Source organism: Actinia tenebrosa, unplaced genomic scaffold (assembly GCF_029948245.1).
Source record: "Actinia tenebrosa isolate PJP-AT-01 unplaced genomic scaffold, QUT_ActTen_1.0 PGA_scaffold0__85_contigs__length_37466705, whole genome shotgun sequence".
In the NCBI taxonomy this organism is placed as follows: domain Eukaryota; kingdom Metazoa; phylum Cnidaria; class Anthozoa; order Actiniaria; family Actiniidae; genus Actinia; species Actinia tenebrosa.
This window is the reverse complement of record NW_028292569.1, coordinates 19,351,487-19,375,755: the sequence shown is the minus strand read 5'-3', so window position 1 is coordinate 19,375,755 and position 24,269 is coordinate 19,351,487. Positions and strand designations below refer to the sequence as shown.

At 37.0% G+C, this 24,269-nt stretch overlaps 2 protein-coding genes and 1 long non-coding RNA gene across 5 annotated transcripts; 2 read left to right on the top strand and 1 right to left on the bottom strand.

The window, feature by feature from the left end:
- The first annotated feature begins 662 nt into the window (after positions 1-662).
- On the top strand, positions 663-5,500 carry LOC116287023 (uncharacterized). The gene is made up of 5 exons (XM_031693632.2): positions 663-866; positions 2,224-2,397; positions 2,844-3,160; positions 3,560-3,833; positions 4,424-5,500. The coding sequence occupies exons 2-5, from the start codon at positions 2,256-2,258 to the stop codon at positions 5,161-5,163; spliced, it is 1,473 nt and encodes a 490-aa protein (XP_031549492.1). The 5' UTR covers positions 663-866; positions 2,224-2,255; the 3' UTR covers positions 5,164-5,500.
- A 1,848-nt stretch (positions 5,501-7,348) lies between these two features.
- LOC116287039 (potassium voltage-gated channel protein Shaw-like) lies at positions 7,349-15,277 on the bottom strand. Its single transcript, XM_031693653.2, has 2 exons — positions 14,504-15,277; positions 7,349-9,812 (listed from the first exon to the last, which is right to left on the bottom strand). Exons 1-2 carry the CDS (start codon positions 15,065-15,067, stop codon positions 8,049-8,051), a joined length of 2,328 nt encoding a protein of 775 aa, XP_031549513.2. The 5' UTR covers positions 15,068-15,277; the 3' UTR covers positions 7,349-8,048.
- LOC116287040 (uncharacterized) lies at positions 11,675-16,741 on the top strand. Of its 3 annotated transcripts, XR_016120578.1 has the most exons (4): positions 11,675-11,712; positions 13,043-13,267; positions 15,585-15,807; positions 16,233-16,741. It is a non-coding gene; the product is annotated as an uncharacterized LOC116287040 (long non-coding RNA). The 3 variants fall into 3 exon arrangements; XR_004196016.1 differs by lacking the exon at positions 16,233-16,741 and having other exon boundaries at positions 15,585-16,098; XR_004196017.2 differs by lacking the exons at positions 11,675-11,712; positions 16,233-16,741 and adding an exon at positions 12,728-12,893 and having other exon boundaries at positions 15,585-16,098.
- The last annotated feature ends 7,528 nt before the right edge of the window (positions 16,742-24,269 follow it).

The window sequence follows — 24,269 nt, the reverse complement described above, 5'->3', positions numbered from 1 at the left end:
TAATGTTTGGTTTCTGAAGTCACTACTTTACATCTGGATGTTACTCACTGACTAAGAATTCGAACAAACCCTTGAAAATGCGTTAGAAGTGTTCAGTAGTCGGGTGAAAAATCAAGTCGTTAAATGTTCATTATAAAATCATCACTAAGCAATGTAAAGCTAACCTCTAGCTCTGCATAATATATCTTTCTTTATTCCGTTTGTTTCTGGCCTTCGGTCTCTCATTCAAAATAAAACAAAATTATCCTATTTACAATGAAATGAACTAATGAATGTATGAAACGCGTGAAGTTTATTCCCTAAGATAGAGATAAATGTTGAAATGTGTCACTGATGCGCTGCTAATGAAGTTTTTTGTGGGTAAGAACGAGTCAGATGAGAATCCACAATAACGACAAGTAAAGAAATATATATATATTTTTTACAAATTCTTTAATTAATAATACATGCTTTAACAATCAATGTGTTTTTTTGGTTGTATTTGTCAAGAGCAGAAGAAGCATTAGTTAGGAATACTTAATGTTTAAAATATACAGAGTTCGAACTACTTTTAAATCATCATTTTCAAAAGACGTCAATGATGGACAAACATGAAATAGAGAGTTAATTGCACGAAATGCTTTAATGATAGTAAGACCACTGTTTTATTATCTAAACATATCACCTCTGATAGATAGACCATGCCATCAACGCGAGCCTTTTTGTCAGCATCTGGTTCTAACCTGGCAGCTCGTCACGTGACAGCATTAGGATAAAACGAAGCTGACCTTGAAGTTCTGAAGTATTATTTGCATCGTGTCGGTCAGAGAAGATAGTTGGTCAATCTGAAATAATAAAAAAGAGAAAAACCGAAAGAAGCCTTCAAGGTAAGAAGAATGCTTTAATTTCATATGTTCATATGTTCATTGACTCTAGGAATTTTTGAATACGAGAGAATAGTATACATTAGTATATTAAAATGGAACCTTGTCCCGAACTGACGCGATGCTTGTGCACTTTTAGTGGTCGCATATCGTTTTTTGCAGCAAGAATGAGCACTCTTTTCCTGTCTCTCTGTTCTCGTGGTAATTATTTTATTTTGGTTTTGTGTGCTCAAATGAAAAACATTTTGAGAAGAAAAAAGTTTTACCTCTTACGGTCTGAAATTGCTCCTAGAGACAGCATAGTACGCCTCTTGAAAAAGGAAACTTTGACGACAAGCGGTATACACTTTATTACTCAGTACATCATGATCATAGTATACACTACTTGGCAGAAAAAACAAGTACCTTGCGGTGGTTCCCTTCTGACAATATATCATCCAAGGAATTAAGAGAGTTAAATTTTCAGTTTCTCTATTTCATATCACGATTCTATTATTCCAGGGTATATTAGTACTTATGTTACTTGTTGTATCTGTAGTTTTACTCAACCCCGTTCGGTTGTCATATATAAATATAATTGATGTCCTAGCACAAGCTGAACCTTTCACAGTTTGTTTAATAAGACATCATACTGAGTGACTCTTCTCAATTAGATAATGACTTAACAAATTATCACTGTTGACTTGGACAAACCGATCTATAAATTCCCTATTTTCTCACTAATATTTCGTTTGTTTCAATCTATTTACAAATTTGTAGTTTTCTTTTGTGTCAGTGTTAAAACGATTCAAAGCACTCGCTGCTCGGGTTCATGATAGCATAATTAATCTAGATGGGTTTCTTAACTGCCGTATAATGGCTTTGAATGGCAAGAACATAAACTCCAAGCCGAGTAATTACTGGGAATTGCATCAATTATGGTGCCCTTAGAAGTCATTGTTAAATCACTTGATAGAGGCTTTTATTTTTGCTTTTTGTTAGTTTTCTTTTGATTGAATTTAAATGCCCTTTAGTTCGTCTTTTAAAAAACCCAGATGGGTCATGACGGTTGAAAAATACAGTTGAGCTCACTAAAAATATCTCTTGAGTCATGATAAGAGTTAGTAATAATACGCTGCGCTTATGGAACAATCGACCAAAATACTTGAGTCACTCCGCCTTCTGTAGAAACTTTCAAAAGATGAATAAAGTCTTATTTAACTCATAGACAATATACACCAACCGAAATATTTGTACATATATACATATTTTTTTTGTTTTTGTTTTCAATTTTATGTAATGTTAAACTTTTTTTTAATTTAGCTTTTCATTTTTCTATTATTTTAGTCTAGACCGATTGTTATTTCTTTTTTTTTTTCAGCGTGAAGAGGAAACATAGTTTGTGGGGTTAAGATGGAGTCGGCATATTTTGTGCAAGGCTTCTCTCAACAGGAAATAGACAACGCACTGTACGGTTACATTCGTGGGTTTACTGGAAACTCCTCCACAGCACATGCTTTATCAGATATTGACTTTAAACAAGGACCCAGCGGTGGTAAGCTACTTCTGAATACATTTGTGCATCTTTACGACTTTTTGAAACAGGACAAAGACTAAAATAGATACTACGTTATCAACAAGGAGTGCTTTTTCAAGGAGAAGCGGGCGTGGGTTCTGTTGTTTGAAATGAATTGTGTTGAGCCACGGGGGATTAACCAACCTGATTGCACTTGTCTCGAATATATATAATACTTGTTCCAAAAGTGTCGTTTGTATCTTCACTCTTCTCCTTTAGAATGTATGTCCAAAAATCAAACGCTAAATCAAACGCATAATACTAATATATTTAGTCAGTAAGCCAGGGAAGCCAGGCATAAGCTTATTCGTTTATTTAGTTCACTGGCCATGGTCTGCATGGGTTGCTAAGCCCGGCGGGTTCTTAATGTCAAAATGGAAATCATTAGGTTTTAATCTCTGCTATCGTAATTCTTATTGTTTTAGTTCATGAAAAAGAAAGTCGAAGTTCCAGCCTGCAAGGGACTAACCGGAATTGGCTGCCATGGCTTCATCAGGTTCCAGTGTGCCATACGTTTCCTTCGTTGATAGAACAACAACCTGTAGATGACTTTACAGAGCCTCATCAGAACATCCTACCAGAAGGACTAACAATTGTTACCACATCGCTTCCAGGAGCAGATGTAAAAGGCGTGTTTAGTGTCCAGAACATCATAACAAAGGGTACACGGTATGGTCCGTACACTGGTCAAACAATCCATCCTGATGAATGCTCACTGCCTAACAGCAATGCACTATGGGAGGTTAGTTACAATTTGAACATTTCATCATTTCATTGATAATAATTTTAATATTTCTATAGAGCAAAATACATTATATATAGGATCTAATGCATATGATTGATGATCTAATTCATTGCAAATTCTTCCATTTTGAGTTCGCCTTTGCTCAGATTTGCCTCAATGGTACGTGTGCAAATGTAATGTTATGTAAAGGAATGTAAAAATGATGATCTTCAAATGACTTGACAAGTTATGTTATCAGGAGTACGCTTTTGCTAAGCATAATTAGCACTTTACCCACCTGTTTTAACCTGCGTTAGGTTTTGATAGTTTATTTTTTTAAGTCTCTTGTTGGGTACCATGAATGAATTGCCACCGACTAGAGCTATTATTCACGGCTCATTTACTTTTGCAATCTAGATTTTCCAAGACGGAGAATTGATCCACTACATTGATGGTAACAAAGACACCAATAACTGGATGAAGTTTGTGAAGTGTGCAAGGCATGAAGGGGAACAAAACCTCATTCTAGTGCAGGAAGGAAGCGATCTCTACTATGAAGTGTCAAAAGATATTTATGAAGGAAGCGAGCTGTTGGTTTGGTATGGCGATAGATATCTCAAATACATGGGTATTCCTATAACTATGAAAACTAGGATTACGACAATGGATTCCGAAAACGTCAATAGTCTTGGTAAGTATATCTCGCTTAAAGATATTCTTTAAATGCTCCCATTTTCCTTAGCCAGCCGAAGGACTATTTGCTCAAATAGGAAAGTTTACCAGCTTTTAAAACAAGTTTTGTAGTTTTTATCTGTAACTTGTTTTTTCAGAAATACAATACTACCTAACTTAGTCATGTTGAATATTTGATTTGAAACCAGTTAAAAACGAATAGATTGAAACACTTATGAGTCAGATGGGAGTCCGGCAAGGCAATAAGATAGATATGAGAAGATAAACCAATTACTGTGGGCGTAATCACTTACACCGACGAAGGACTAACGTCCGAAACGTCAGTTTCACAAAGTTTCCTGCTATTTTATTCAGAAACACCGACGCAGTCCACGCTAGTACTCTACTAGTTATCACCACTCAATTACTGTGGGTGTGTCTGATTTAGTTGAAAGACTTGCCTAAGTTGGAGCAACAGTTCCACACACAGCCTGATATATATGAGTGTTATTTAATATTCATTTGTTTGCCTAATAACTTTAATTTTAGAGTGAATAAAAAGTGTTGATACTGATTATCCTTTCCACCTTTCTTCTTTCTCTTCTACAGATGGAAACAGCTTTGTATGTGATCGGTGTGGTAAAGTATTCGCTTACAAGTACTATCGCGACAAGCATCTCAAATACACGCGCTGTGTTGATCAAGGTGACCGAAAGTTTCCCTGCCACCTATGCAACCGCTCTTTTGAAAAACGTGACCGTCTTCGTATCCACATCCTTCACGTTCATGAAAAGCATCGTCCACACGAGTGCAAAGAATGCGGTAAGAAATTCTCCCAGTCTTCCAGTTTGAATAAACATCTAAGGGTTCACAGTGGAGAGAGGCCGTACAAGTGTCCATTCTGCAGTAAAGCATTTACAGCATCCTCTATCTTGAGAACTCACATACGCCAGCATAGCGGTGAAAAGCCATTCAAATGCCGCCATTGTGGAAAAGCGTTTGCTTCGCACGCGGCTCATGACAGTCACGTGCGAAGGACACATACCAAAGAAAAGCCATGCTTATGCGAATATTGTGGGAAAGCTTTTGCCCAGTCATACGAACTGAAGTTTCATATGAATATGCATACTGGAGAAAAACCCTACACTTGTGATCGATGTGGACGAGGGTTCTCTAGTCCGTCATCAAGAGATAGACATCGGGCAAATTTTGATTGTATCACGAAGAAAAACCGTGCTCCAAAAATCATGCGAAAAGAAAATGGCGTCAACCTGGAAAACGAGTTCGACGATGAGGGACGAACATGTGACATGAATAATGGCCACGAAAGAAATATGATCGTCACTTAATTTAGTTATTTGAATCAATAGTGAAAAGTATTCTGATGGAATTTCGTATTAAACAAAAGTAAATTAAGAAAATTGATGGTCAACGAATGTATAGTTTTTAAAAATATTATTTAAAATATTTAACTTTAAATCACTTTAACATCAAGTAGTTTTCATGAACATTAATTATAACCTAATAAATCAACAACAACAAGTCAGGGATATTGCCGAGTATCAAATAAAGTCATCAAAAACGTCAGTGGCCACACTATCAAAATGTTCTTGTTTAATGGATAGTGTTGCATATCCAAATTAAATTTATACTTCAATTGGCATAGTTTAAGGACTACAAATGTTTAAAAATAAAAGCTTTCAGTTAGAATTTTTATTACGAAATATTGCTTGTCAAATCAAATCTGTTGATCAAGTTGTAATGAAGTCTTTATAAAATACTAAAAAGTTGAAATGATAATCATTTTCACAGTTTGGGCCTAAAGAATCACTTCTTGATCAGATAGAAATCCACTTGGGCGCAATCAGGTTTTCCCATCCAGTCCTCATATCATTCCGTAGAGTATCATTTCGTTGAGTGAACAGTCGTGCATGAGAATAGAGAACGGATGGAGAGATCGAAGACAAAGTACACACCTTTGGTCTACTTTAATACCTGCTACGACCTGCTCTTGATTGAAGGAACTGACGACAAGAAATATAGTTAGCCTGCGTTTACACGGCTAGTTACCGGACACATTTTTTAACCGTTCAAATATTTGACCAGTACACAAAATTAACACGGATCCGTCGCTTAAATTGTATTAAAAAACAATACTGATCAATATCAATATTATGAATATAATAATGTTAGTGGCTGTCCATTAAAGCGCCTGCATATGGGAGTATTGTTTTCCCATTTCAGTCCACTTTTCATTCCCTACTGTATCATTCCTTTGCTTAACGGTTGCACATGAGAAAACAAATGAATATGGATATGGCTCTAACAAAGAATCTTATTCTCAAGGGATAATGGCAGGTGGTCTGAAATGCGCAAACATTTCTCCGTGAAACAAAATCAAATTAGTCAACTTAACGGCACCAAAATAAATGCTAAATGCAAACTTAATAAACGCAAAATAACAATAGGCGATGTCACAGTGATTTGTGTTCCCCCGAATTATGTGTTTCTCCGAACACTGGGCACTAGTGTTTTGTGTCCACCCCCCCCCCCCCCCCTCCCCTTCCTATGAAACATCTTTTGACACGATTCTCTCCCCCAGGTTAAGGACATATTAAAGATAACTATTACTCTGAAAACGAAAAATAAATGGATAATCTCTATTGGTATTTTGGGAGACAAAATTTTATTTACCGAATTTAATAAATCAAGCGAGTACTTTTCTTGGTCTCGTGGCAAAATTCATATGCAAAATTTCTTTGCTGTATTATCTAGCAATACATGACTGCCGAAAACAGATGAATGACACTCCTCAAAGAACCTTTGCTTCTCTTCACGTCTTTGACTCTCTTTTCCCCTCCTTTTCCTACGTACCATAGTACGCGATGTGGTGAGTTTCTTCGTGCCCAATTATTTCGAGCGAGAACTTCTTGCACATTCAGCGTAAAACATATTTTTCTTTATTCACAAAATCAGGAAAATGTTTCTTTCGGGATAAATAGTTAAAAACATTATCATACTGTGAAGCTTCCATGATTTTTTTAATTCGTTCGCGTTGAATTTAGATTTTAAGAAAATTCTAAGATTTAGCCGGTTTGTAAACCGAAAACCAATCATTTATAGAGCATCCTTGACCTGAGGGAAAGAATCGTGTCAAAAGATGTTTCATAGGGAGGGGAGGGGGGAACACAAAACAGTAGTGCCCAGAGTTCGGGGGAACACATTACTCGGGGGAACACAAATCCCTGTGACATTCGGAATTCACACATGAATATTTACCACACAACTTTATTAATAACACCTGAATAAACCTTGATTAGTCATTGGTGAAAATAAAGTGATGAAAGTATCAGGTGCTGATTCAATACCTCCGCGGGTATGATGACACTGCGCTCTAGCCTGCGTGCAGATCCTGAATTTTCTCTCCATATCTGTTTGGTGTTAATTTGCCGTGGTTAATTTGGTCGAGCAAGGATTAGTAACTAGACTTATATACCCAAGGGAGGGGTGTTGAGAGTAAGGGACAAAAGAAAATTCTTTTTCTATATTTTATTATTGTTACAAGAAAAGCAATTATCAATCCAAGCGGTTATTTTCTCTATGTACATGGTTGGCATGCGCTGCTACGGTGATGTCTCTTACCGCTGTATAGTTCAAGCCTGATGTCGCGGGTTCGAGTCCCTGCTGAACCACATGTTAACTAAACTTGATGTCTTACTTTTCCTTTGTGACTCCGGTTTTTCTATAGTAAAAATCAACATGTGACTCCGGTTTTTACTTTAGTAAAAATCAACATGTAAGTTATGTGTTAAGTGTTGTAAATAGTTACCAATGTAGTGTTGGTGCGTGTGGAGCAAACCTTACGGAAGAATAGTTGGATGTGAAATATAAATATGATGATATAAATACATCAACATATACCAATAGATATAGTGCACGCACAACGGACTAAATACAAAATAAATCACAAGAATATAAGTGGAATATGAGATGGTCCCTTGTACTACAGACTGATGGTCTATACCCCAGCTATCCATCTGGGTGGATGGTTCATACCCCAGCTGTCCATCTGGGTGGATGGTCTATACCCCAGCTATCCATCTGGGTGGATGGTCCATACCCCAGCTATCCATCTGGGTGGATGGTCCATACCCCAGCTATCCATCTGGGTGGCCTTGAAGTGTTAGACTGTTGCATGCTAGAACGCTTTTGGCTTTTTAAGCTGATTTCATTTTTAAATACTTGTTTCAATCTCGATGTTTGGCATTTTGGTATGATTAAAACCACAACACGCACTATCGATGGGATTATCTTGATCGTTTGATTCAACAATCAGCAGGGGTACAGTGCTATTGTCTGATGACTTTCTTGTCCCAAATGATGGTGAGAAACTGGAATCCAGGTCTCTGCTATGCCCATCACTATCTGGCGGATAAGTGCGAAGTGGTGTATCTTCGTCACGCACGTAGATTTCTACATTATTCGATTGACTTGATTTGTAATTATCTGAATTGATTGAAAATGACCTACAAGTAGGATTGTAGGCGTCTTTAAAATTAACACTCTCCGAGCTAACCTCTACCCAATCTTCTGTACCTTCTGGTGAAGGAATAATCAAAGTAAAACTTGAGCTTTTTCTCTGTTGTTCATGGCCCTCCGTTATTCTTTCACATTGACAGAGTTCATAAGAATTAAAAGGCAGATTTTCTCTATCCAGTTCATCTTTAGGCAACGAGCAATATTCACATACAGTCGAGCTATCAGATCTATATTTCCGAGGAGGTCTAGGATATTGTGTGTTTTGTGTGGAGAGAGGCATACTGTATGATCGTGATCTGTACGATCTGTCATCGGTTACTTTTCTATGAGGTACTTCGCTGGTCAAATGAAGCAAAGAAGAACTGCCTAGACTTAACCTCGAGGTAGGTAACTTTTCTGTTTTTAATCCGTTTTCGTTTTCTTCGTGTTCTGGCAAATCCCCTAACTTGGCAGGCGGTCGGTCATTTCTGCTCATACGACGCTCACGGCTCAATTTTCGCTGTTTGTTGGTCAATCTATTCGAAGGCTTTTTAACTTCGTTATTTGTTTGATCAGTAGCTGCACATTTCCCTGAAGCAATGCCATCCCAAGCAAGCAATTCAAAGTTGTTAGCTTTAACTGTGCTGTTTGCTCGACTGCATAGACTTAGAGGATCTTCACTGCCAGACCACCTTGGACTCTTCCTACGCATTGCTCGTCTCCTTAAAGCTTGCCTTGCCATAGCTGTTGTCAATGAATCAAAATGAAACTTGTTTTTCTTTCTAGGCAGCTTAAGCCTTGCTTGGGCATGAGCATAGTACAGGTTGAAGTTACTGCCAATGATTGATATCGGCAGAGCAACCATTAAAACCCCAAATATTGCACACACACCTCCTATTATTTTACCTGCCCATGAGTTAGGAGTCATATCTCCGTAACCAACCGTTGTCATGGTGATCAGTGAAAACCAGAAAGATGCAGGAATCGATTGAAATTTAGTTTCAAAACGGTCTAGTTTTTTCTCCACATAAAAAATAATAGATGAAAACATAACCACTGGAATTAATAGGATGATTAAAAGAAGGAATAATTCGTAAGAACTGGCTTTGAGCGTATGAAGAAGAACTTGAAGACCATATAATAGTCTAAAGAAACGAAAGAGTCTTAATAAACGAATCATTTGCAAAGCATCTGCTAAGTTATCACCTTCTGGAGACAGTAACCGAACGTAAAACGGCACGACGGAAAGAAGGTCTATCCAGAAGAACCAACTCTTCACAAGTTTGACTTTGTTTGGAGAAAATACTACTCGCATTACTACTTCTAAGGTAAACCAACTACCACACACGTACTCAATGACATCAAAAATCACACGAGATACGTGAAGATTGGTATTTGCTTCGGAGAACTGAGGTAGAGTTATAGCACAGGATGCTGCAACAGATAACACCACAAGGACCACTGAGAAGATTGAAAAAATCTGAAATAAAAGACATTGAGTTAAATGCGTAGGCAATATTTCCCTGTAACTGTACTCTCCCCAGAAATTAATGAACTATAAATTTCATTGAACCCTGAAACAAGGTCTAGTCTGATTTAACAGATGGAATTGGGATTTGGCGCGTTGAATTTTGTGGGTGGAAAAAGAACTACAGAAAACAAAGAAAACCCCTCGAATCAAGGTAGCGGAGACCCAAGGAACTCTACTCACAAGCGATGGCGAGTCCAAGAATCGAACCTGATAGAGGCCCTGCGATCAAAAACACATACAAGTGGTACGAAAATTTGTCCCAATTTTTACTAGTGGCCTTCTCCTCTTTGGTTTGGCAAAACATCTTGCAATAAGCTTTGATTTTTCGTTCTTTGTGATCTGATATGAGTCATTCTCCCTTGAAAATCAACGTTTGAGATATTTAACTTTTGTGAGAATACGATGAAGATGTATTGTTTTGAGAGGCGGGGGTTTAATATCGATATCTAAAATCCTCCCTCCCCTCTTTCGCAAAAAGAGTGAAGACAGACTACAACTATCTCTTCTGCACTAATTTTTGCATTGAAGTTAGTAATAGAAAAAGTGAATATGAAATCTACCTCCCTCAACTCATATAAAGGAGAAGGACTCTTAGTCTATTCCATACTGATAACCTCATAGAACTACGCCTCTTCATCCTCAAACTCTAAGACTTGATTTTGGCAAATAAGTTATGGCAACCTAATGCTTTCTAATATTACTTAATATATCTTTTTTATACATGTAATTGATTTTGTCTCGTGACAACAAAGACCTTAAACTGTGGACTGCATATCCATGCAACAGAGCACGAGATAAGGTGGAGTATAGCATGCGCACATGAGCAATTGTGCCTGCGCACTCGTCGTAGTGAAGTCATTTCAATGCTTTTATGTCAGACATATTTTAAATACTGCTGTCATCAGAAGATTTCAACTCTGAGAAAATAATAAATATACGGGCCTCATTAAAACATGAGCGTTCTTAGCATGAACGAACGTCATTAGCCCTGCAGTCAAATAATTTTCTGTTTTTCAATGAAGTCGGAATCTAACTGCCCTTTTATCATATAGCTTGTTTCTTTATTATGCTTTCAACTTTGCGATCAAAAACCTTTCTAATGTTGATATTGTAACTCGCTCAGTTCTAATTGCGATGTCCAGACCAACCAAACATCAGTGGCGTCATTACAATCAACACATATTTACATCAAAAGAAAAGTACTTGATGTTACATTTCCAACGGTTCTTGATATTTATCTATATATTTATCATATTTTCCTTCACGAGTTTTTCTTTTTATTTCCTTTTTTTCCAGTTCTTTTTCTTTCTTTTTTCCCTCTTTTTCTTTCATTTTCTTTTTTTCTTCTGCCTAAAGACGCCTTCATCTGAATCATTTATGGTAGGAGTAAATGTATTTTACTTTCTAATAGTAAGAAATACAATAAACCATTAATAATGACAAACCACAAGCCTAGTTACCCATTTTAAATAGACCGATTGGTAATAAAGGTCAATAATTAAAAAGAAAATATTAAGAGCGTGAAAACATCCTTTAGTCCTTACTGATAATATATAGATAAGAGGAGCAAGACTAGAATCATCTTAATCGTATCGAGTTTTTAGTTTTTAAAGTACAATTCTATTAGAATTCATCGATACAAGTCTTCATTTTGAGTAATGGAAATAGTCACATATTATTTTATTTTAGCAATTAGGGGGGGAAATAATTTCATTTGATTAAAATGCAATTTCAAATTACTTATTTTATCCTACCACCTGTAGCTAGTATATATTTGTCGCCATGACAACTGCCAAAACACAGAAATTGGGAGAAAAGAAATCGATCAAAAACAGTCTGGCAAAGCACGGTAAGCTCTGTTCAATTTCGTATCTATAATTAAGGCAACTTTTTGATTTTGTTGTTGAAATATGTGGTGAGCGAAAAGTTGGCATCATGCTGAGCTCTAAAAAGCGAAAATTGTAAATAGATTTTCTGTTTAAGTTGTTTTTGTTTTTCGGGGGGGTGGGGGGTTTCTATTCAGCTTTATTTTATCTCCTTATACTCCAGCCCTCAACTATAGGGATTAAAAATGTCAAGGATACGATATCTAAGTTGATTAGACTAGTGAGCTGACTGCATCCATGACAATGGCAGCGTATTCTTGACTGTTAGAACTCTCCCAAAACACGTATGCCGGAGCGTTTGGAAGGAATGGAAGGCGAAGAGGTTGTTTAAAGTTCTTCGTTTTCACGTTACTTCATCTGGTGACTTTACAGCGCTTCTCAAACAAAGACAAGAAAAATTGTCGCCAAATCGTGAAATTTTTTTTCTAGACATAAAAGAGTTTGGTGGACGCAAATCATATTATTTCCCAGCATTTTCGGAAAACACAAAGCTTTTTAGGGCACGTACCTATGGAATGTCATGGAAACGCAATGATTAGCGTCCACCAAAACTCACTTCGTCACAAAAGTTAATTGTACGATTTCAAGCGTGTGATTGAGAAGCCTGGCGCTGTAACAATAGACTTTTGTCCCTCATTCAAGGTTTTGATAAATACAATACTAAAATAAACAGGTGCATACAGTAAAAAAAGTCAAGACATTTCTGGGGTAAAACCCCACAAATTTATTTAAACTGATAAACAGGAATGATAAATGTTTTAAATTTTGGTTGGATGCAGGTTTTGGTTACTTGGATATAGAGCGTCTTTCTACTCAGTAGAAAGGATTAGATCCATGAATAATTCACTCTATTATACCTCTTGTTCTATAGGCAGAGATATTAAGATCAAAAGAGTTAATAAAGGTGTTTCATTGAACAACTAATTAAAGGGTTTGTGAATACTGATAAGAAAGCATGTCAGTCTTGGGCAGCATAACTAGTTTTGCCACAGGAAATTAAAAGTTTGCAAATATAAATATAATGTTGTAACTTTAGCCTGAACAGTTGATTTAGACGTTTCTTGTATTCTTCTTTTTCACTATCGTCATAGAACACCCGAACAAACAACTTAAAATAAATTTAAATCATGAATTCATATGAAAGGTGATAAACCTGATTCTTTGATATGTTTTACAGAACTATGATGTGACTTAGTGTTGGAAATTTTAGATCGTAGTTTTTTGTTTTTGTTTTCTTCTTCTTCTTTTTGTTTAATTTCTTTACTGAATTGTGAACTTGATTTTCTTCACTAGTCAATTGGAACCATCCAACGCCTGGGACAAAGCGGGGATTTATACGGCGAGACCAGGGATTGAACGAGCAATTCATGTTTAACAGCAAGAATGCACAGATAACCGGGCAATCTGACGTTTACTACGACAGATTAACAATTTTAACTGAAACAACTTCAATAATCGTAACAGGAAATCTCTCCCTGTGTACCGGGAAGAAATGCTAAATTTAACACTACTTGAATGGTAAGAATAAGGCATAAAGGGTGTTTTTCGCCCCTAAACACGAGGATTTTTGGTGGGTTTGAAATTAAGGATTTTCTTAGTACGAATATGTTTATTATTATTATTATTATTATTATTATTATTATTATTATTATTATTATTATTATTATTATGCCGTCCCGAGGGTCTGGGAGTGGGGGGTTTCGATTGACTTCTAGTGCAAAATATAGACTTAGGCTAATACGCGTCTGAAAAGTCATAGATGAGGTAGCAAACCATGAACAAAATACTGACACTGGTACAAAGTTGACGAGGAATGCTGACAAGAAAAACTAAGCTCATTTGATTATTAAATGAAACGGAAAAGATCCGATAAGCCGGGAATAAGATTAACTACAGGTACTAATATATTGGAACTAACATTACAAATGATACTGGACTGAGCTGGTGACTAAACGAATATTCTCGTGTCCTGCATCTACAGTAGTAGAGATAAATAAGTTCAGTTATGCCAAATAAAACATTTTAGTGTTGTGAACTATGTTTGTAAATTCGATTTATATATTTACGTTTTCTTAATGAAGTAATTTGTTTAAAATTTTGGACGCCATACATTTACTCTAAAAAATCTAAAACTTTGTTCGCTAATTCAGTATCTCGTAGTATCTCGTATCTAGTAGAGATGCCCTTATAATACTCCAATGTTTGATAGCTTGTATTATTGATACAGCCCTATTTAGTTACTTGGTCATAAGAAATGTTTTTTTTTTTGTTGTTGTTGTTTTTTTTTTGGCACCAAAAAATATTCTTGCAACATCAAAATTCATAGTGATTGAAAATAAAGAATCGGCCAGTATCATCATTTATTTATCTATATAATAGAATAGAGGGAGAATCTTCGACAAATTAAATGTATAGAATGTTAAATTTACAATTCAACTTGACGGCTGAATACAACATTTATTGACTTATTATATATGCGAAATCAACACGGAGCAATCAAAGACGTCTCACCTTCATTACTAGAAACCATGTATATACACTTACGAACTATTATTCCTATAAGGGTTTTGAACCACAGTTTCTCAGTGCGTGAGAAGCAATAACATAACAATAGCTTATGAATATATGTATAGCCATAAAAGGGTTTGTGCTTATTGATATATGTCTAGAAGTTACTTTTTGTCCGCTGTTCAAATATTTCCAATTTGTTCCCGCGAAAAGACAGTAGTAATATAAAAGATTCAGTTGACGTACCTTAGCAGCTCTAGAAGAGCGTGGATCTTCCAGTATTGACCACACTTTCGGTTTATACTTTGACCATAAACTGAATATCCGGCTTGAATGTCGATCTGATTCATCATCAGTTCCTTTAGACTTTTCCCTTTCCTCGTCTTGTTCCGCTTCAAAATCACCAGCCACGTTAAAGCTCTTTAAGTTGTTTTCAGCGTCCCTGTGTTGAATATAGGATGTCCAGCAACAAGGCTCCATATTTTTTTCGTCAATACCCCAATACGCAAGCTCTTCCTCGAACAAAGGGCCACAGACATCATTTGGACAATGAAGCTTACCTGTTCTGTAATAATTCAAAACAAGTGAAAATATCCCAGGATGGCGATCGAAGAAAAGTTCAATTTTTTCCGAATGATAATCAATAGTTTTAGTGACATTTTCAACCACCCAATAAAGTCTAGTGTCAGGATAATTTCTGATAGTACTTAGGTACGTCTCATGTTTTTGTCCTCCAACATTCAATGTTATTCGCTTCTGTGTTGTGTCGATAACTTGCGGCATTATTTCAAGGCGCTTCTTTGATCCCATTTAGGACTGAAGCCGCCACTTTCAGCCGTATACCCCCGAGATCAGAGCAACAAGCCTTTAACTTCTTCTGGTATTTTTTTGCATTTTGAAAAATATTGTTTTTCCAACAGTGATGAATCTGAGAAATAAGAAAGCAAACGTTTGAGGTCGTACGAAGGAGCACTGAGTTTCCGATTTTTGAATCATAAATGCCACAGTTCAATTTGTGGACATAAGTGAGTCTAGTGATTGGGTTTTTGAAGGACAGATGGTTTTATTTGCACATAATCTTAGCACGTTATCTTATTGGCCAACCAAACCGGCAACTTCAAGGTTAGAAGCATAGATGTCCTAAATGCTATTCATTAGCTTGCAGGTGACAAACGTGAAAGCCTTAAACACAGCGAAAGCAAGCTAGAAATATAGATATCCTGAAATGGTATTCATTAGCTTGCAGGTGACAAACGTGAAAGCCTTAAACACAGCGAAAGCAAGCTAGAAATATAGATATCCTGAAATGCTATTCATTAACTTGCAGGTGATAAACGTGGTGAAAGCCTAAAACACAGCGAAAGCAAGCAACATTCACTTATATGGCCAACCGAATTTCACACTACAGTTACTGATAAAGACGTACTCGTTCACAACTGATTCATCCTCAACTGCACTATATTCTTGGAAAAAGTTGGTAAAATATTCATTGAAAACGGGGGAAATCGTCTGAGATACAAGAACAAAATTTTAATTTAAAGAAGCAATTTGTGAGTGTTATGTTTAGTTACTTTTCGATCTTATCTGATTTACTCCTAACCTTGTCCTGTTTCACAGTTAGCTTGTATTGTACTGTTTAATTTGTCATCCTACAGCAAACACTACAATTAGGGCTCTATACAAATAAAAAATGTCGTGATTCAAACTTTTTATTTAAAAGTGTTTCAGGTTTATTATTATAAAGTATTTGGAAATGGCCAAGGATAGACAAGGATAAGGGGTTTATCTGTAGATAATACCGGTGTATTGGAAGTAGTTCGATATTAAATGACCAAGGATAAGACGTTTATCTGTAGATAATACAGGTGTATTGGAAGCATAATGACTCTCCAGACATTAAAACCAGACCTTTTAATAAGATAACAAAACATATTACAGATCAGAAAACAAGCGGAACCTTCTTTCTTTCTTTTAGATCCAAGAGAGCAAATAGGTCATTTGCATCACAGCGTCAGTATATAACTGTCACTACCTGATGATAACTACGACACATGGTGCTAATTAACTCAGTAGTAACTCTGATTATCGAAGTGTATCCAGCTGATTTGAGACAAAATGTTAGCCAATCAGAACCGAGAAAATTTGAAAATCTGAGGTGTCACATTTTTTCTTGAAATTATGGTTTCCAGGCCACCAAATGAAAAAAAATAGCATTGCTAATAAACGCTTGTTAACAAGATAACACACTAACAGTGAATGAGTTTTATGTTTTTATTAAATGGCAGGTATGTTTTTATTTTCCGCTGTTCAATTTTTGCAGGCTTCATGGCACCACAGTTTTGCCGTAACGTCATGGCCATGTCAATTTTACAGATCAGCTGGATATCACTAATATATATATTTAGGCACTGCCTAAAAGCGGAGCTCCCGATACGGAAGTCACAGGGACCTCAATTTGAATGAAATTGAAAAGGAAAAAATAAAATCGGGAAAAAAATCTTCAATTATTTTTTATTCCAGATGAAGATAGTATCTCCGATAATAAAAACCATGCATTGAAATCGAATCGAAATGCACTACATCGTTTTATTTGCGCGAGTATACTCTCCCACTTCGGGGTCCAACTAAAACACCAGTTTCCCAAGTACTGCACTGCTAGATTTCTTCCAGCTTCGAAGATCAAGATATTTTTTCAGTCTCTCGGCTCCTTGTGCATTCAATCAACGTGTTCATAAGCTGGATTTCCTGAGTGTTTGTTTGAGCTAAATGTCCAGTTAATGATCTGAAATTTGAAAACGTATCTTCTCTATTCTTCTCTCTTCACTATTTCCATTTCTCCTAGCAGTTACAGTGCTTGTTTTCTTTGGCTTTTTTGCTAAAACTTACAATAGTCCGATAAGCTGAATCCTGATAAGTCCCCAAAAAATCGGTTTTCGTAGCACCCCCCTGTAGACATAGTGAAACTGGTATCAATTGAAAGCTTATTATCTATATTTTCATGATTCACTTGTTACTTTTCATGTAACTTGTGCTTAAGTGAGATATACGACCGAATCTGAGGGGGGGGTGGGCTGGGAATATATATAATTTGAAGTAACAGACTCTCCACAGAGAGAAAAGATATATTGGAAAATCTAGCTCCAAAATCAATCAAACTTTCCAGAAATGTTCCTCTAATAACATGGTGTCGAAAAATGTATGTGTAAGGAATCTAGATGTTTCCATGGCAACCGTTGCTAGGAAAATGTTAAAAATGACAGAAACATACACGATTTTCACTTTTTTTATCGTAAAATGTTCTTTCTGTTTTAATATTGTGGAATGTAGTTTTGGCTCAATAATGAAACTATGATTAATGACCATTTGGCTTTCCATTTCACTTGTTTTCTTTCATTAACTCGACCTTTAAATACTTGTAAGGGTTGATCTTTTAAGAGATCCTTAAAGTGCTACTCTGACGAAAATCGCTCAAACTTGAATTCAGCTGAAACTTCCTAAGAATACTCTTTAAAGGTCCAATAATCACTGTATGAAGTGTTTTCTCGATATTCAGGACGAAAGTAAGATATTTTTACGATTATTTTTTTGGAGTCTGTGACGTCATACAATCAACATCGAACATCGCTCCATACATTTCTTTGTAGTTTATGATCAAAATATCAGTAGTAAAGGGAGAAAGAAATACCCAAACACCCCCAAAATATAAATTATAGTCACAAGTAATGTGAAATAAGCACATTAGCCACCCTTTGGGCTTCATAGGAATTAAATAATTAAGAGTAGGTCTCTGTAAGACTCAAGCAAAGTGGGAAATGAAATTTTTTGACCACCCTTGAAATTTGGTGTGTGAGTAGGCCTTTATATGGGATTCACAAAAACAATAACAATTTGGTCACCAAATGTATTGTTGCCATGGAAACGGCAAGTGTTTTATGAGACCTTAATTTCCAATTTTTGGAATAAATTAAACCCACTCGAAAGTAAAATTCAATGCTGTGTTTCTCATACATGTTAAACTTAATTTCCTTAAAACTTTCGTCAATTATAAAGTATCTTTTCTAGTTTAGAAAAATAACAATTATTGTTAGTTTGTTATTTTGTACATGAAATATTCGTGCCTTCAAGTAACCGATGTATCAACTGTTTTAGCAACAAGATAAAATGGTCAAAATGTTTTTTGGTCGTTCTCCAAAAGTATTGCATTTCTAATATAGAGGCTTGGTGGGAAGTTTTCTGAAACATTGAAGTTACCAAATCGTGCAAAATCTCTGCGGGTACAATCATCTTTAGTCCTTGGATAGTCAAATTATAAGGCCTAAAATTCAAAATGTCCTAAATTCAACCATATCAAAGCTTCGAAAATTAGCACCAAAAAGATGCCAATAAGCTAAACAAGCATTAGAGGTTGAAGGGTAATACCTAAATAACAAAATTCTAGCAAAAAAAAATAATGTTCTAGTCTGCAAACACGGTAAAAAAAAATTTTTATTCAAAGTAAACAATGGGTTATTTGCAATTTTTGTCATTTTCAACCTACCTTTATCGTTTCATTGTGACTTTCGTGGCGCTCATTTTTCCAAATTTTCACAAGGAAATGTTTCTTGGAGACTCAATAAGCATTTAGAGAACTAACCTTGGTCGTAAAGAGCTAAAATCCAAGCAATAATTAAGTGGTTCTATAAAGGATTACAACAGAATACACAAGTCATCGAAATCTCGTTCGAAAGCAATACAGCATTTATAGTTTCTTCGAGCTTCAAAATTCCTGTATTTCGTGACAGAATTACCTGTAAGCTGTTATTTAACATGAATGCTGAACTTTTGAAGGCTACAAAGTAAAAAAATATGCTTATTTTGAGAATATTTGAAAGAAAGAATTCTTGATCTAAAGTTGTTGTTCTCATTTTCAACCGCTGACCGGAAGTTTGGAAAAATGAACGAGACAGATTTTGTGGTGACCAGACATCTTCAAACATTCGGCCTTAGCAAATGTACTCACTTAGTCAATGAATCCGATTTATTACTCTGCCGCGCAGGTAAGTATAATTACAGGTATTTCATGTTCAAGCCATTTGTAAATGACTATAATTTGTGTTATGCCATTTATCGACCTTATTCTTTTCTACAATAATTAAAGGGGGACCAGCACGAAAATCATCCAAATTTTAATTCTGCTGAAACCTTTACTGGAATAACCCTTACAGGTCTAATAATCACTGGTTAAAGTTTTTTTCTGATATTTGGGTGGGAAGTATTATATTTTACCAATTTTTATAGGAGTCTGTGACGTCATACACTCAACACTAAACATTGCTCCATACATTTCTTTGTATTTTGTAATCAAAATTTCCGCTAGTTTTATACTCAGTCTAACCACAAGTTCGAAAGTTAAGTTTTCAGCGGACCTTTGTGTTCAATAGAAAAAGAGTAAAACATGAAATTATTTACAAAGAAATGTATGGAGCGATGTTTGGTGTTGAGTGTATGACGTCACAGACACCTATGAAAATTCATAAAAATATAATACTTCCCATTGGAATATAAAAATAATAATTTAACCAGTGATTATTAAACCCTTAAAGATTATTCGATTGAAGTTTTTGTCAAATTAAATTTCGGAGGATTTTCATGTTAGTCCCCCTTTAAGCTTAATAATTTAGTTTCGAATTTCTATTTTGACAAGTTTATGTGAAAATAGTTGTAGGAACAAAGTTTTTAGTAGCGGAAGAGGGGGTATATCTTGTGATAAAGTATTTTAAAAAAAACAACAAGTTATTTGAAGCATGCATGCCGACTACCTTGACGATCTTTCATAAGTAGATAACATTTCATCTAGGGATCTAGGGGGAAGGGAAACAAAATCCCCATGCACCACTCCCCTAGATCTGCCGTTGCAAGTTAACCCCGCAACAGGATTTTTTGACATATCACTGAAAGATTCTCATAAATTTGTATATGCAACCTCCAACGTGATAAGCTTGGCATTTACTGGAAAGGATGTCTCTCAAATTGTCAGGTCCAATCACAGAAAATCATCAGTTTCCAAACTTCCGGTCAGCGAATTGTACACATATAAGATTGAATGTTGTAATATGTGAGTTAAAATGGGCCATATTTGGCTGAACATGAAATACCTGTAATTATACTTACCTGCGCGGCAGAGTATTAAATCGGATTCATTGACTAAGTGAGTACATTTGCTAAGGCCGAATGTTTGAAGATGTCTGGTCACCACAAAATCTGTCTCGTTCATTTTTCCAAACTTCCGGTCAGCGGTTGAAAATGAGAACAACAACTTTAGATCAAGAATTCTTTCTTTCAAATATTCTCAAAATAAGCATTTTTTTTTACTTTGTAGCTGTTATGACATAACTTGTTACCAGTCCCCCCCCCCCACATGTATACATACGGGATATTCACCCAGATACGTTATTGAGTAAAGCATGGCGGACGATCACCAAATGTTTTAATTGTTTGAAGTATATTTTAGCCTTTCATCGGTCACAACATTGGCGACGAGGAAAACAAACCGGAAGAAAACAAAGGTAAATTATTCTTCTCGACATCCTAACAGTTGGATTCGACGAAAACAAAAGAAAAAATCGCTCGTAAAGCAACGAAAGAGTGTATACAGCGAAGACAACGAGACTACAAATGGCCGACGAAGCACATGGAGCCCAAGCTATCGCCCAAGCACCGACGATACACGTCGTTACCGAGACAAGGAACCTTAAAACTCAACCTTTTATCGCCCCAGAAGAAGCCAATGCAATCGGAAGAGAGTGGGAAGACTGGCTAGAAGACATAGAAAGAGAGTTTAGATTCTTCAAAATAACTGACCCAGTCGACAAAAAAGATGCACTTATCATATATGGAGGTAAGCAAATCGCAAGATTAGAAAAGAGCCTTCCTGATCCAGATGACGGAAATTGCTACGATAAATTGAAAACAAAGCTCAATAACCATTTTGTGCCGAAACAAAACAAACACCATGCCAGATATCAATTCCTCAAGATGAAACCTACAACCCACGAGTCCATAACAGCCTACACAGCTCGACTCAGAGAGAAAGCCCAGAAATGCGAGTTTGGAGAAGTGCAGGGTGAGAGAATACTAGAGCACATCATCCAAACAATCGACGATAAAACTCTGATACAGAAAACTATCAGTAAAAAATGGAATTTAACCCAATTCCTACAAGAAGCAAGCCAGATAGAGGACGTGAACCGTCAGGTAAGAGAAATGAAAACAGAACAGAGAGCAGGAGAGAACATCGCCAAAGTGGAGAGCAGGAAACCTTCCAACTACAGACCACAGCGAACCAGACCAAACAACCGGGAACAGAACCAGCCTAAAGAAAAGAGCGGACAGAGTAAATGTCGAAATTGTGGATACGAACACAACAAACAGGATCACTGCCCCGCCTTCGGAAAACGATGCAACAAGTGTAACAAATGGAACCATTTCGCCACAGTGTGCCAATCTTCCAGTAACAAGACACATTACCAACCCAAACAAAGAAACCATGGGAAGGAGTATACCAGCAAGAAGAGGATAAAAAGGACAGAAGAAAAAGAAGAATCAACCAGTTCAGATGACGAATATTTTGAGAAAGCTGTTAAGTCAAGCCTGACTGCGAGAAAGGTCAGCGACACAGAAAATAACAAGAAAACAATCACAGTAAGACTAGATGACGTGGACATGAAAGCAGAACCAGATAGTGGAGCAGACGTTAATCTGATGGACGAACACCAGTTCAAAACTCTCACCAACAGAACCAAGAACAAGATAACACTGAAACCCAGCAAAGCTAAACTCAATACATTGCAGCACGAGCTCAAGGTAAAAGGGGAATTTCAAACAATTATCAGAAACCAAACCTGTGGGAAAGAAGCAAGATTTATCGTCGTGTATGGACGAATACACTCACCCCCTCTTTTATGTAGAGACACTCTGATACAGCTTGGAATGATGAAGATCCAACAAGATGGAGGACTAACGGCATCAAATGACATGAGGATACCAGATGGCAACCAATGCATAGGAACAGTGAAGCAGCAGAAAGAAGAGAAGGAAATGATGGACATTGTAGACAAGTATAACCATATATTCGAAGGTATTGGAAAGATATATGACCACAAGAACAACAGGGAGATACATGGGAGATTTAACATGAGACCAGAAGCAGTCCCAATAGCACAGAAACCGCGTCAAGTCCCTTACTACCTACAGAAACCCTTCAAAGATTGGCTGGACCAAGGTGTAGAAGAGGACATCTTTGAAAGAGTCCCAAAGAACGAGCCAATAACTTGGTGTTCCCCAGTAGTGGTCCAACCTAAACCAAGCTTCAATAACACTGCAAAAGAGGAACTCAAACCTCAAATGATACGTGCTAGTGTAGACCTGCGAGTGCCAAATAGGTACATGGAGCGAAACAGGATAACACAGCCACCCATAGTTGAAGATTTCATACACCGATTCCATGATTGCACCATCTGGACCAAGTTAGACCTGCGGCAAGGATATCATCAGCTAGAACTTGACCCAGAATCTAGATCAGTTGCTACTTTCAGTACACCATGGGGTAACTACAGACCCAAACGACTGGTATTCGGAGCGAAGGCATCCCAAGACCTATTCGACGACACAATGCAGAAAGTCTTCGGAGACATACCAGGATGCTTGAACCAGATAGATGATATACTTCTAGGAGCCAGAGACTGGACGACACATAACCAGATTTTAGAAACTGTACTGCAGAGAGTTAGTGACTTCGGAATCACACTAAACCGACAGAAGTGTAAGTTCGGGAAAAGAGAGATCCAGTTCTATGGGTACAAATTTAGTAGAGAAGGACTCCACCCAGCAGATGAGAAGGTGCGAGCTGTCAAGGAATGTGCCAGACCAGAATCTAAGTCGGAAGTGAGGAGCTTCCTGGGCATGACAGGTTACCTTTCCAAGTTTATCCCCAGGTATGCATCTTTGACAAAGCCACTGAGAGATCTGACGCTGAAGGAAACTAAGTTCCACTGGAATGAAGAGAAAGAAAGTGCCTTCCAGCTGCTTAAAGACAGCATTTCAAGTAAAGATGTAATCGCATTTTTTAATCCAAGGCTACCAATGATGGTAAGAACAGAGGCCAGCTACAACGAAGGATTGTCAGCCGGATTGTTCCAGAAGACAGAGAAGGGATGGCAACCAATCCACTTCATAAGCAGAACTCTAACCAACACAGAGAAGTTCTACAGCCAAACGGAGAAAGATGCTCTATGCGTGAAATGGGCCAAAGAGAGATTCAGCATTTATCTCCTTGGTGCCCCAAGATTCACCATAGTGACAGCACACAAACCACTGCTAACGCTTTTCAACAAAGCCACTGCAAAACTCCCACCACGCATTGAAAAGTGGGTAATGGCTATGCAAGACGTTGACTTCGAAATGAAGTACCAACCAGGGAAAGATGAAGCTGACCCCCTCGATTTTCTGTCACGGCACCCACTGCCAGACATTGAAGAAGACGACACGGAATACACAGTAAAAGCTATCATAGACAAGGAACCAACGGTACTCATTGACAAGATCAGATTAGAAACAAGCAAAGATGAAACACTCCAGAAAGTAAGAGACATCATCACGAAAGGAAATTGGGAAAAGCACAAGAAAGAACCTGATATCACACCATATTACTCAGTGAAGGAGGAACTGTTCATAGCAGAGGATCTAGTGTTCCGAAACGACAGGATAGTCCTACCAGCCAAGTTACAGACCAAGGTTATCGCAATCGCGCACGAATTAGGACACTTGGGATCGACCAAGACCAAGCAAATGGTAAGAGCCAAATACTGGTTCCCATACATGAACGCGATGATAGAGCACACTGTAGGACAGTGCTATGAATGCAAAATCACAACGAGACAAGCAAAAGAAGAACCAATAAAACCATCAGTGATTCCAGAGAAACCATGGGAAACAGTAGCCACAGACTTTGGAGGACCATACCCGGATGGTCACT